General features: G+C 40.8%; 1 protein-coding gene across 1 annotated transcript in view; it reads right to left on the minus strand.

The window, feature by feature from the left end:
* The window catches only part of cfap206 (cilia and flagella associated protein 206), a 51,274-nt gene that overhangs the window by 21,260 nt on the left and 14,698 nt on the right, over positions 1-15,316 (minus strand). The window contains 2 exon segments of the mRNA XM_073055357.1: positions 9,263-9,461; positions 10,480-10,610. Coding sequence (XP_072911458.1) covers positions 9,263-9,461; positions 10,480-10,610 — 330 coding nt within the window.

Consider the following 15,316-nt stretch of genomic DNA (forward strand, 5'->3'; position numbering starts at 1 on the left):
AGCAGGTGAGGAGAGGAAGTATGAGGTCAGAGTGGGGAATAGAAGATGAGGAAAGGAGAAGAGAACAAAAACATTTCCAGAAAGACAAATCAATGTTCATGCCATCAGGTTGAAGGCTGCCTAGAGGGAATATGAGGTGCCGCTACTCCATCCTGAGAGTTGTCTCATCGCGGAAAGAGAGGAGGCCATGGACTGACTTGTCAAAATGGGATTAGAGATAAGAATTCAAATGGTTGGCTATCAGGAAACTCTGTTTTGGTGAATGGAGCTGAGGTGCTGGACAAAGCGATTCTCCAAGTTATGTCAGGTCTTACCAGTGTAGAGGAGGCTGCTTTGGGAGCACCAGATACAAAAGACAACCTCATCTGATTTGCAGGTGAAGTGTTGCCTCACCTGGAAGGAATGACTGGGGCTCTGAATGGAGGTAAGGGAAGAGGTGAATGGGCAAATATAGCAATTCTGTCTTTTGCAGACAGATGTGCCAAGAAGGAGATTAGTAGGGAGGGACAATGGACAAGGGAATCATGGAGGCAGTAATCTCTGTGGAAGGAAGAGAGTGGTGGGGAGGTAAAGAAATGTTTGATGGTAGGCTCCTGTTGAAGATGGTGAAAGTTCTGGGAAATGATGTGTTCAGTGTGGAGGTTCATAGGGTGATAGGTAAGAATAAAAGGAACTCTCTCCCGGTAAAGGTGGCAGAAAGATGGGGTGAGTGTGGATGTCTGGGAAATGAGGACATTAGTCAGAACAAGCACTTGTCATATATTATTAAATAAATGCATGTTCCATGAAGATAGTGGTATCTATTCTTCTATTCTTGTTCCTGAATCAGAAAAGGGACCGAGTCCTGATGCAGAGTTGCAACCTGAAATGTCAACAGTTCTTTATCTTGTACAGATGGTCCTTGACTTGATAAGTTCCCCAGAAAATTGATGCTACAGGTTCTACAATCTACAGTTTCTTATGTCTCCAGGTTACTTGCTCGGTTACCCATCCATCAATTATTCAAGCGTTTCTTTCCACCAAAGAGAAAAAAAACACCTAACCCATCTTACATGTTTAACTATCTGTAACTTGCCACAGTGTTCTTTAAGGATGGTCCTGTGCATAAGCTCTCACAACACGGCAGGGAATGCCACAAAAGCCTTGCAATTGTAACAATCATACAGAGTGGGAGTTAAGTGAGACACAAACTCAAAATGAGAACAGCAAGTAGTGGTGGACAGAAAGCCACACGTGCCTGAGAGAGGAAGCATAACTATACACACGATCAAAAAAATGTAAGTGTAGACTTCACACATAATGAAGAAGTGAAGGAGGCTTTTAGTTTTCTTTTATTTCTCTACCAATTCATACCAAAATATACCAAAGGAAAAAAATATTGTCCCATGTAACTTGAACTTTCTGGTTTCTAGCCAAGATGGGCTTCCTTTATGAGTCAACCCAGCACAGCTATAAAACAAATTGATTGTGGAGTGAGTTCTACACAACATTTATGAATGTTTATGAAATGTGGATGATGATCAGAAATGGGAATTACATGCCAATGTCATAAGTAACTACTGTATTTCCTCAGTGCATCATTTTAGATTCAGAAGTAGATTTACACACGAGCCCAAAGAAACCCCTGGGGAAGAAAAGGGGTGCTTGATCTCAGAATCCAATGAAGAGAAACCGAACTGATTCATAACTTCCTATTGGTTCTTAGTTAGCACTTCCACTTACTCTCACTCAGGAACAGATGATGGATATACTCAACTGGTCAGGAGGCATCTATAGACCATAGCAACACAAGACATAGGAGCAGAATCAGACCATTTGTCCCATCAAGTCGGCCCACTATCTGATCATGGCTGATTTACTTTTCCTCTTAACCCCATTTTCTTGTCTTCTCCCTGTAATCTTTGACGCCCTGACTAATCAAGAACCTATCACCTCTGCTTTAAATTTACTCAATGACTTGGCCTCCACACCCATCTCTGGCAAAGAAATCCACAAATTCACCACCCTCTGGCTAAGGAAATTCCTGCTCATCTCTTTTCTAAAGGGCCATCCTTTAATTCTGAGGCTGTGTCCTGGTCCTATATTCTCCTACTATTGGAAACATCTTCTACACATCTACTTTATCTAAGCCTTTCAAAATTGGTACCTTTCAATGAGATCCCTCTTCATTCTTCTAAACTCCAGCGAGTGCAAGCCCAGAGCCATCAAATGCTCCTCATATGTTAAGACATTCATTCCTGGGATCATTCTTATAAACCTCCCCTGGATCCTCTTTAACACAAGCACATTCTTTCTTAGATATGGGGTTCAAATCTGTTCACAATACTCCAGGTGCAGTCTGACTAAGAACATAAGAAATAGGAGCAGGAGTAGGCCATCCAGCCCATCGAGCCTGCCCCGCCATTCAATAAGATCATAGCTGATCTGTCCGTAAACTCAGCTCCATCCACCTGCCTTTTCCCTGTAACCCTTAATTCCCTTGTGTCCCACTTGGGGGCACAATAATATCAGCGCCGGAATCCAGAGCGAAGGTTCCTGAGTTCAAATCCAAGTCGGATTGAGTGTCGAACTAGCAACTCGGCCTCGTAAAAACAAGAATAGCTTGCTACGGAAACACCATCATGATGGTGCCCCGATAACTCCACTGCCGAGTTAAGGGCTAGTCGTCTTCTTCTTCCTTAATTCCTTTACTATATAAAAACCTATATAACTGTATCTTAAATATTCTTCGTGAAGAAGCCTCAACTCCTTCCCTGGGCAGAGAATTCCACAGATTCACCACTCTCTGGGAGAAACAGTTTCTCCTCATCTCCATCCCAAATCTTCTCCCCTGAATCTTGAGGCAATGTCCCCTAGTTCTAGTCTCACCTACCAATGGAAACAACTTTCCTACTTCTATGTTATCTATCCCTTTCAAAATTTTGTATGTTTCTATAAGATTCCCTCTCATTCTTCTGAATTCCAGAGAGTATAGTCCCAGGTGACTCAATCTCTCCTCATAGGTTAACCCTTTCATCTCTGGAATCAACCTGGTGAACCTCCTCTGCACTGCCTCCAAAGCCAGTATATCCTTCCTCAAGTATGGAGACCAGAACTGCAAACAGTACTCCAGGTGCAGCCTCACCAGTACCCTGTATAGTTGCAGCATGTCCTCCCTGCTCTTAAATTCAATCACTCTAGCAATGAAGGCCAATATTCCATGTGCCTTCTTAATAACCTGTTGTACCCGCAAGCCAACTTTTTGCGATTCATGAACAAGCACTCCCAAGTCCCTCTGCACAACAGAATGCCGCAATCTTTCACCGTTTAAATAATAATCTGCTCTTCTATTATTCCTTCCGAAGTGGATGATGTCGCATTTACCAACATTGTATTTCATCTACCAGAGCTTGACCCACTCACTTAACCTATCTATGTCCCTCTGCAGACTCTCCACATCCTCTGTACAATTTGCTTTTCCACTCAGTTTAGTGTCATCAGCAAATTTTGCTATGCTACACTCAGTCCCCTCTTCCAAATCATCAAAGTAAATAGTAAACAGCTGTGGGCCCAGCACCGACCCCTGTGGCACCCCACTCACCACTGACTGCCAACCAGAGAAATACCCATTTATACCAACTCTCTGCCTTCTATCGGTTAACCAATCCACTATCCATGCCAATACACTTCCTCTGACTCCATGCATCTGTATCTTATTTATAAGTCTCTTGTGCGGCACCTTATCAAATGCCTTCTGGAAATCCAAGTAAATGACATCCACCTGTTCCCCTCTATCCACTGCACTCATTATGTCCTCAAAGAACTCCAGTAAGTTTGTCAAACAGGACCTGCCCTTTCTGAATCCATGTGCGTCTGTCTAACGGAACCACTCCTTTCTAAATGTTTTGCTATTTCTTCCTTAATGACAGCTTCAAGCATTTTCTCTGACAACAGATGTTTAGCTAACTGGCCTATAGTTGCCCGTATTTTGCCTACACCCTTTTTTAAAAAGTGGCGTGACATTTGCTGCCTTCCAATCCGCCGGGACCTGCCCAGAGTCTAGAGAGTTTTGGTAAATGATTACCAACGTGTCTACTATAACCTCCGCCAATTCCCTCAGCATCCTGGGATCATCCCATCAGGACCAGGGGACTTATCTACCTTCAGGCCCTCTAGTTTGCTCATCACTATCTCTTTAGTGACAGTGATTTTATCGAGGTCCTCACCTCCCATTTCGTCCATAAATCCTTCTTTGGCATATTAGACGTGTCCTCTACCGTGAAGACCGACACAAAATAGTCGCTCACTGCCTCAGCCATTTCCTTATCACCCAGTATCAATTTCCCCTTCTCATCTTCTACGTTGACTTTAGCCACCCTCTTTTGCTTTAAAAACTTTTATCTGTTTTTATATGTGGCACTAATTTACTTTTATACTCTATCTTCCCTTTCCTTATTTCTTGTTTAGTTGTTCTCTGTTGCTTTTTAAAGTTTTCCCAATCCTCCATTCTCCCACTACTCTTAGCAACTTTGTACACATGAGCTTTTAATTTGATACTATCTTTTATTTCCTTAGTTATCCAAGGCTGGTTCTCCCCACACTTACTGTCCTTACTTTTGACTGGAATATACTTTTATTGAGCACTGTGGAAAATCTCTTTGAAAGTATTCCACTGTTCCTCAACTGTCCGACCAAATAGCCTGTGCTCCCAGTCCACATTAGCCAGCTCCTTCCTCATCCTGTTGTAGTCTCCCTTGTTCACATATAATACAGTAGATCTAATTATTTCATCCTCCATCTGAATGCAAAATTCAATCATACTATGATCAGTCTTTCCAAGAGGATCCCTGATGTAAGATCGTTAATCTTACCTGTCTCATTGCACAGGATTAGATCTAAGATAGTATTTTCCCTTGTAGGTTCACTAACATGCTGCTCAGGAAAGCCATCACGGATGCATTCTATGAAGTCCTCCTCAAGATTTCCTTAACCAACTTGATTCACCCAATCTACATGGAAGTTAAAATCCCCCATGACAACTGCTGTTCCGTTCTTACAAGCCTCAGTTATTTCTTGGTTAATCGCCTCTGCCACTGCAATATTTTTATTAGGTGGCCTATAGACAACACCCACAGTGATTTTTTTCCCTTTACTATTCTTAATCTTTACCCAGATGAACTCAATATTCTGCTCTGTAGATCTTATATGGTCTCTCAGAATCATCATGATCTCATCCCTAATCAAGAGCGCCACCCCACCTCCTCTGCCTTGCTGCCTATCTTTCCATATTACCTGATACCCTTGGATATTTAATTCCCAGTCATCTCCACCTTGCAATCAGGTTTCTGTAATGGCCACTAAATCACATGCCTTGGTACTCATCTGTGCCACAAGTTCACTAACCTTGTTTCTAATACTACAGGCATTTAGATGAAGTGCCCTTATACTCATCGTCCTTTTAGAATCTAGTGACCTATGCGATTTTTGCTTTTCACTTTTATGCATTCTACTCTTACTTTTTTCTTCACCAACTCTAGCTTTGGTCTCTGCATCACTTCCCTCTTCTTTTCTGTGTGGGTTCCCCTCCCCCTGCCATATTAGTTTAAAACCTCCCCAACAGCACTAACAAACAGTCTCCCTAGGACATTGATCCCGGCCCTGCCCAGATGTAAAGAGATTGAATGCGCCTACCTGAAGATTTTTTAACTCAATGACCAAACAACTTTTCCTTTTTCCTCCTTTTATTTTTCACAAGTGCAGCAGTTTGATAGTTCTGTTAGTTCCATCAGTCATTAGTCATTAGTCTGGACTAATGCCTTATAAAGCCTCAGCCTTACACCTATGTTTTTACAGTATATTCTAGTCATCTAGAAATGAATGTTAGCATTGCATTTGCCTTCCTTACTACTAACTCAACTTGCAACTTAACTTTTAGGGAATCCTCCACTAGGACTTGCAAATCCCTTTGCACCTCTGAATTTGAATTCTCTCCCCATTTAGAAAATAGTCTATGCCTTTATTCTTTCTCCAAAGTGCATGTCCATATAATTTCCTACACTGTATTACAGCTGCTAGTTATTTGCCTTTTCTCTTAATCTGTCTAGGTCATTCTGCAGACTCCCTACTTCCTCAACATTGTCTAACCTTCCACCTATCTTTGTTTCACCCACAATCTTGGCCACAAAGCCGTAAATTCTATCTTTCAGATCATTAATATATAATGTGAAAAGTAATGGGCCCAACACTGACTCCTGAGGAACACTACTAGTAACTGCCAGTCATCCAGCCCCTTTTATTCCCACCTTCTGCTTTCTCCCGGTTGGCCAATCTTCTCTTCATGCTAGTATCTTTCCTGTAATACCATGTGCTCTCATCCTGTTTAGCAGCCTCATTGTGTGGGAGATACAGAAAATGGTAATATTTTAGTTCAATAAACTTTTGTCTAATGAAAGATTATTGGTAGAACATACAGTATTTACCCTGATCTCTCTTCACAGTTATGCCTGACCACTGAGGAGCTCCTCTTATAGATCTTGGGTCAAATTTTCTCATCCCTACTTACCACCGCGGCTGCTAAATCATACAGCACAGAAAAATTACCACCAGCTCACAATTTTTCCCACCCACACTCAACCCAATTGCTTACATTAGAGCTGTATCCTTTTATTCCTTGCCTATTCAAGCTGATAGAATTTACTGTATATTCTGTATCTCTAAATAAATAAATAAAAGGATTTTGTAAAAAGGCAGAGACAAAGGCTGTCCTGGTGACCCAATTGCCTTCAATGCCAAGCAGGAGAGGCAAATGAACAGTACATAGTTAATTATAGCTGATATATTTGGTGACCAGTTCTGGCTGTTTTTCTGAAATTGTTAGAATCACATTGATTCCTAAATGAATCTCAAGGTAGTATATGCTGACATATACGTATTTTGATAATAAATTTCCTTTGAACTTTGAACAAGACAAACAAAAGCCACAAAAAAATCATCTAATTGTCTGTCCAGCCAATTCTGATGCAAGATCTTCCGCCTGTAACATTAACTCTCTTCACTGATGCTGTCTCCCTGCTAAGTATTGCCAGCAATCTCTGTTTATATTTCAGATTTATTTTATTTTTCAACCTATTGATTTGCTTTAAAAGGATAAAATTGTTACCTTATCTATAAAATAATTTTGAAAATATATACTGCAAAGGAAGGAGCAGCTCTTCTCTCAGAAAGGTGATGCGTTTGCTATGTTACCCTGGCTAACCACATCAAACTCACTGAATCATGACTCAGTAAGTAAGGATGTCAACAGGTTTAGCAAGGAAGTACAAGTCTTTGTGGTCAGATCCAGATTCCTATTAGTTACAGTCAACTTGGCTTCTAGTTCTTTTATTTTTTTACCTGAACTTACCTCTACTCTACCCAGCTATGTTTGTTCCCAATCTCTAAGATCGTACATAATATGCCAAATTTTGCATGCTGCAATACAGGAACACAAGACAATAGGAGACAACTGTCCTTGACCTTTAAATCTGCTTCATATTTCAATATGATCATGGCTTATCTAACACAGACTGTAACACCTGCATTGTGCCAGATCCACATACTGTAACCTTCAATTCAAAAACTTATCTATCTCCACTTCTAAATACCAAGTCTCTGGGCAGTGAATTCCAGAGACTCACTGCCCTCAGTGGGATCAAAGTCTTATATGCCCCCATTTTAAGAGACCAGCCCTTTTCTTGTAGTTATGTACCCTTTACAAGATATGCTTATGTGAAAACATCTTAATGTCTCTCTTATCAATGCCCTATTATGCTCTTATATGTCTTAGTAAGTTCTTTCCTCAAACTCCTAAACTCACATAATACAAACCCAACCTGTTGAACCTGTTGATGGGACAATCCTCTCTTTCTAGCATTTAATGTAATTCATCTTCTTTTACTGCTTATTTCTCATCTTAAAGGTCTCTTCATGCAAGCAAGCAATAAATGAGCTTATGGTTATTAATATATTTATGATGGCAATTAAAAGAGTACTGTCAATAGAAGAGTGAAGTTGTGTTTTTTAAAATCACACATTAAGATTATGATAAAATCAAATATATGGTAAGACCAAGGCTAAAAACTGGTTTGATAAAAAGCTAAAAGAACAAGAAAGGATTTACAATCATTGAGGAAAAAGATTATTCATATTGACAATGCCATCTTTTGATGCTGCGGCCACTAAGGATGCAGAAAAATTATTTTAAACAGAGACTAATAATGGAAAATGAAGCCAAATGGTTCAGCTTCCTGACTTGAATGACTGAATGAATTTCCCATCAAAGACAGTGAAGAGGGGTGTGGTGTATATCTGTTCCACTGAGTCTGCTTTTCATTGACCTGATACAGCTCTAATTATTCCCAAGAGTGTTATCATGGAAACAGGCCTTAGAGGTGCATGCCAACCACAGCATCTTCCCTGCCAGTCCCAGTGATGCTCACTTGGCCCATAACCCTGCACGCCTTTCCTCTCCATGTTCCTATCTAAATGCCTCTTAAAGGTTGCAGTTTTACCCACATTGACCACATTCTCTGGCAGCTCATTCCAAGTACTCACTTACTTTTGTGTAAGTTAGTTACCTCTCAGGTCTCTTTCAAACATCTCCCCTCTTATCTGAGCACTCTTATAACCATATAACAATTACATCACGAAACAGGCCATCTCGGCCCCTCTAGTCCGTGCCAAACGCTTACTCTCACCTAGTCCCACTGGCCCGCACTCAGCCAATAACCCTCCATTCCTTTCCTTTCCATATACCTATTCAATTTTACTTTAAATGACAATATCGAACCTAAAACTCTTGTTTTGGACTCCCCAACCCTAGGGAAAAGACACTTTATCCATTCCCCTCAAGATTTTATCGACTGCTTATTTTCCCGCACTCTAAGGAATAAAGATCTAGTATGGCCAATGTCCCCTTATAACACAGACCCTCGAGTCCAGGTAGTCCTCATAAATCCCTTCTGCACCCACTCCAGCTTGACAATGTCTCTCCTATAATGAGGTGAGCAAAACTCTAAACTTGAGTCATAGATTGTAGTAATAGGGATATTGCAACAGATTCCTGTTCACAATTCTCAAAATTGTTTTCAGGAAAAGAACATAAAATAGTCTTTGAATCTGTCTTGCTGGACAGCTCCCAGACTCTTGTGTTAAAGTTCCAACTACTCTTTCCTGCTCCAAAGCAGCAGTTCAAGAGTGCAAAATCCATGAAAGTGATAAAATTCTTGTCCCTTTTCGAACACACCTGATACCTCACTTAGTCTCTCTTCATCCGTTTTCACTTCCACTCCTTCCAGCAAGGGCCGGATGACAGCATCTGGAAACAGTTGTGAGTGAGTTCCCAAGTATGGATCTAAGTTGGTTACCAAATTGCTGAAGACGCTGAGCAGCACCATCTCATCTTGGAAAGAGCTCCACAGGTTGGAGAGACTAATAAAATGAGGCTGCCAAAATAAACATAAAGTAACATACAGAATGGATGATATGTTAGCACAGTCAGGTTACTGGACAGAGGCCAGAATTACTGATCCCCAGGCAAGATGTTGAATTGCACAATGATAACTGGGGAAATTAAAATTAAGTAACTAAAAACATCTAGAATTAAATAAAATGTTTCAGTTACTGGAAGTAGGATCATTATAAAAACACATCTAGTTCATTGCTGTCCCCCAAGCAAAATAAATCAGCTGCCATTACCTGGACAGCCTTACATGTGACTCCAGATTGACAGCAATGTTACTGCCCCTGAACACCTGACTCTGAGGCAATTAGAGATGGATAATAAATGATGATCCAGCCTGTGATCCCTCATCTCACTAACGAAGACAATGCATTAAAGAGAAATTAAAATGCTCACATTACATTATTTATATTTAAATGGTTCTTTATGAAGGCCACGGCAATAATTAAACTGCAGCTTGTGCCTCAGGAGCTATGAATTTTGCAGTAATGGGCTCATACGCATAACAGTTGTTAGTTTTCTGCAGTACTGTATCGCTTCTGCATGCCTCCTCCAGTCCCAATGATTTCCAGACCAAACTCATAATTAATATTTTAAAAATATTATTTGCCTATGGGTACCTGACTCCTGGTTGTCCATTGGGAAATAAGTTATTAAGTTGTTCCCCCAAACATCTTCCCAGCCTCCAATTCTTCACTAGTAAATTTGTTCATTCAAGAAGCCTCAGAATCTTTGTCATCATAGAGTCACATAGTATGGAAAAGCTATTTTCGTTCATCATATTCATACTTACCAGCGGGCACTATCTGTATTAATCCCATTTCAGATGGCTCATGAGGAGCCATGGCTCATGAGGAATGAGAAGGATAAATGGAGCCATTTTTCTCAATTTCAAATGGCAGCAAAGAAACGACACACTCTTCAAGAAAGATAGGGACGCAGGTTACAAAGTTCTATTAGATTTGAAACAGAAGGCCTAACCTCTTGAGGGCAATACCTACATATACTTGTGCAGTGGGTACCGCTGCCTTTGACTTAACCACAGCGTTCAACTCTTCCATCTGCTTGCTGAATTGCTGCTGTCGCATTTCAACCTGTTTAGCACATGTGATGATTTCATTCTGCGTAAGAAAGAATAAAAACATATGATGTTAAAAAAGGCAAGCAATAACTTCTAAGTGGTAACAATGTAGGTGTGTGTACAAGAGTGATGGAAGTTGGAATTCCAATTCCACTTTGTAAACACGCAATGGTAGAGATGGCGGGGTTGAAGCAAATCTGCAAAGAAAGATAATCTGTTAGTAAACACACCAACCTGCCAGCTTCCATGCTTACTTTAGGTCATATATGTCAAACTCAAGGCCCGCGGGCCAAATCCGGCCCGCGGTGGAATTATCTTTGGCCCGCGAGATAATATCTAATTACTATTAAAGCTGGCCCCAGTAATCGAAGCGCCTATGGCGTATGATATGGCTAATGCTGAGTTTATTCAGGTACCAGGTTTTCAGGGTTTTTAGTGTTTATTCGGCAGTCTTGCTCGGCAGTCTTCTTCATAAGAAACGGAATTTGTAAAGTGAAACACTTTGTAGTTATAGCAGAGACTGAGACACATGAGAGCAAGCTGAAAAAATGGAGGCAACGAAAGCTGTGTTTGCACGCGTCCGACTGATCCGGCCCGCATGAAGCTGTATTTTGCTCAATCCGGCCCGTGACCTAAAATGAGTTTGACACCCCTGCTTTAGGTACATCACACCTTCAGGTGATCCTGGTTAATAATTTATTAACCACAACATTTGCGGATGTCTGGGACTTAACTCAGATTCCCCAAACTTCCTGGTACTCACCAATGAAATCAAGGCAAAAGTGATGATCTGATTTCATGACTGACTCTATGAATGGGTCTGTTCACTAAGGTTGTGCAGGGATGTTTTTGGCAAACCTTGGAGGAAATTTCACTCCTTGAATGATTGGTGGTGCAGCATCAACAGTAACATTTTCGAAAGGAAATTGTAGCGAAATAAAATTGCAGGGCTAGCACAAGGGAGCTAAGACATAATGGCAATCTAGAATATAGAACATAGAATAGTACAGGCCCTTCGGCCCACAATGTTGTGCCGACACTTAAACCCTGCTTCCCATATAACCCCCCACTTCAAATTCCTCCATATATCTGACTAGTAGTATCTTAAACTTTACTAGCGTATCGGCCTCCACCACTGACTCAGGCAGTGCATTCCACGCACCAACCACTCTATGAGTGAAAAACCTTCCTCTAATATCCCCCTTGAACTTCCTACCCCTTACCTTAAAGCCATGTCCTCTTGTATTGAGCTGTGGTGCCCTGGGGAAGAGGCACTGGCTGTCCACTCTGTCTATTCCTCTTAATATCTTGTACACCTCTATCATGTCTCCTCTCATCCTCCTTCTTTCCAAAGAGTAAAGCCCTAGCTCCCTTAATCTCTGATCAAATTTAAATCAAATCTCTGATGGAATTTAAAAGACCCTACATCGGCACAATCAGATGGATAGGCTGCTTCTGTGGTCACTTGGGGACAATGTAAGGCATCCAATATGGACAATACTTTGGGTGTTCTTTAAATGGCTCCTTCACAGCCAGTAATGACAATCTTGTAAATTTTGTGTACCTTCTCATGCCTGCTTCAATTGCATTAATGCAGTAAGATTTTGCCCCTCTGTTAATTGGTGATTCTTTTTATTCCCAACAATAACTTATTTATGTATTTAGAGATACAGTGTGGAACAGGCCCCTCAGCCCACCAACTTGCTCTGCCCAGAAACCCTCCCCGCCCCCCACCAAGTAACACTAGCCTAACCACAGGACAATTTTCAATGACCAATAACCTACCGACCGTTATTTCTTTGCATTGTGGGAGGAAACCAGAGCACCCGACGAAAACCCATGCAGTTCACAGGGAGAACATATAAACTCCTTAGAGACGACACTGGAATTGAATTCTGAACTCTGGAATGCCCTGAGCTGTAACAGCGTTGCTATAACCACTATGCTACCATGGCACCCTATCTAGAATACTGCTGCACGACCTTCAAAACCAGCTGTCTCACTGGATATTCCACTATCTGTGTTTGGTAAGCTGCCCATAGGACCTGTCTTTGGAACAGCCAGATTTTATGCTGAATTAGTATAAAAAGAGCTGCTAAAGTGCATAAGCTGCACAGAAAAACTTACCACACGACCTACCTGCCCAGTATATATCCAAACGTAAAAGCCTTACTGAAGTCTATTTAGACTACATTCTAAAAATCATTATTTTAACTAAGCAAATCTCTACTTAAGTAATAAATCACGTGTACACTGAAGTTATTTAGATCACTTTAAATTGTCACACACATGCTGTTATCTAGGTTTGCAGTTACCATAATAAATCCTTCCTAGGCTGAAGAATAAATCAGTAACAAATCTTTTTTTCCTTCAAATCAATTTCAATATCATGAAGCAGGATCTAATTAGAAGCTACTTGCAGGTGTATTTGATGGGAGAGACATTTAGAACTGAAATGAGGAGAGTTATAGGGCGAAAGTTAAGGACAGCAAGTCCAAGGAACTCTGGATGTCAAGAATTATTAAGGGTTGGATAAATAATAAAAAACACTTCAAATGCACAGAATGAAAAATAGAGGCTCTTAATATTGAAAATGTAATGGGATACAGTAAAAAATTGGACACAAAGAGGAGGTGGGCATAAAATATGATGACAGACAACATTACTGAAAATCTCAAAGCATTTTCTAAGTATATTAAGAACAAGAGGGCAACCAGGCAAAAATAGGACTTATTAAGGATCAGAGGATCAGAGGTGGAGAGGGTCAGTAACCTTAAATTACTGGGTGTCACCACCTGTATCTCACCATCAGGTTCTTGAACAAAAGGGATAACTACACCCATTTTAAGGACTCATTTACAGTTTACAGTTCCTGATGTTTACAGATCCTGTTTACATCTATTGTTTTATAGACACTTTGAACTTTAAAGTCTTACAGGAATGCTCCTCATGTATTCATGAAGGAAAGGACTTTGTAATTGTGTAATTCAAAGAAAGGGATGGTAAAGTTTTATATCATGTTACCATTATAAAGGACTATGTTTTATGTTCAAGTACATCCATTACTGAGCATTGAAGTACATGATATGTATTACTTACACTGCTTATTCTTCACTTTCCTTTGATGACAACTACTCAATGCCATCTATAAGTTTGCTGATGACACGATTGTTGACAGAACTTCAGATGGTGATGAGGAGGCACACAGGAGTGAGATGATTGAATGGTGTCGCAGCAACAACCTTGCACTCCACATCAGTAAGACCAAGAATTGATTCTGGACTTCAGGAAGGGGAAGCCAAGGGGATTCAGACCGAGGGACCCCTTCGAGGGACCAGAAGTGGAAAAGGTGAGCAATTTCAAGTTCCTGGGTGTCAGCATCTCTGAATATCTATCCTGGGCCCAACATATTGATGCAATTACAAAGAAAGCACAATAGTGGCTATGTTTCATTAGAAGTATGAGGAGATTTGGTATGTCACCAAAGTCTCGAGCAAATTTCGACAGATGTACTGCGAAGAGCATTCTAACTGGCTGCATCACCATCTGGTATGGGAGAGGGTAGTGTGTAGTAGAGAGTATATTGACTGGCTGCATCACAGCCTGTATGGAAACACCAATGCCTTTGAACAGAAAATCCTACAAAAAGTAGTGGATACGACCCAGTCCATCATGGGTAAAGCCCTCCCCACTATTGAGCACATCGACAATAAACATGTTTGCAAGAAATAAGCATACAGCATCAGGGACCCCCCACCACTCAAGACATGCCCCTATTCTTGCTGCTCTATTCATCAGGATGAAGATTCAGGAGCATCAGGACTCACACCACCAGGTTCAGGAACAGTTATTATCTCTCAAGCATAAGGCTCTTGAACCAGAAGGGAAAACTTCACTTGCCCCATCATTGAAATGTTCCCATAATGGACTCACTTTCAAGGACCTCTTCATTTCATGTTCTGAATACTTCTTGCTTATTTATTTATTATTTGTATTTCCAGTTTGTTGTCTTCTGCACTCTGGTTGATGCCCTTGTTAGGTGGTCTTTCATTGATTCTGTCATGGTTATTATTCTATACATTTATTGAGTATGCCAACAAGAAAATGAATCTCAGGGTTGTACATGGTAACATATATGTATTGTGATAATAAATTTACTTTCAATTTTGAGCTTCTTCCCCTCTGCTATCAGATTTCTGAATCCATGATCACTACCTCAGTCTTTCTCCTTCTCTTTATACACTACTTATTTAATTTTATATAAACTGCTGCAAAGTAACACATTTCACCACATTATGGAAGTGACATTAACCTCTACAGATGCTGGAAATCCAAAGCAACACACACAAAATGCCGGAGGAAGCTCAGCAGGCCAGGCAGCATCTATGCAGCATAGGCAGCTTCTATGAAAAAGAGAAACAGTAGATGTTTTGGGCCAAGACTCTTTATCAGGACTAGAAATGAAGTGGGGAGGAAGAAATGCAAGATGATAGATGAAACTGAGAGAGGGGGAGGAAGTGAAGTGAAGAGCTGGGAAGTTGATTGGCGAAAGAGAAAAAGAGCTGGAGAAGGGGAAATCTGATAGGAGAGGACTATGGAAGAAAGGGAAGGGGGAGGAGCACCAGAGGGAGGTGATGAGCAGGTAAGAAGAGAAGATGTGAGAGGCAAACGAGAATGGGGAATGATGAAGTTTGAGAATTGATGTTCATGCCAAGAAAAAGTCCACCAGAAAAAGCAAGAACTCCTGGTGGGCCACT

Source organism: Hemitrygon akajei, chromosome 9, assembly GCF_048418815.1.
Source record: "Hemitrygon akajei chromosome 9, sHemAka1.3, whole genome shotgun sequence".
NCBI classification, from domain to species: domain Eukaryota; kingdom Metazoa; phylum Chordata; class Chondrichthyes; order Myliobatiformes; family Dasyatidae; genus Hemitrygon; species Hemitrygon akajei.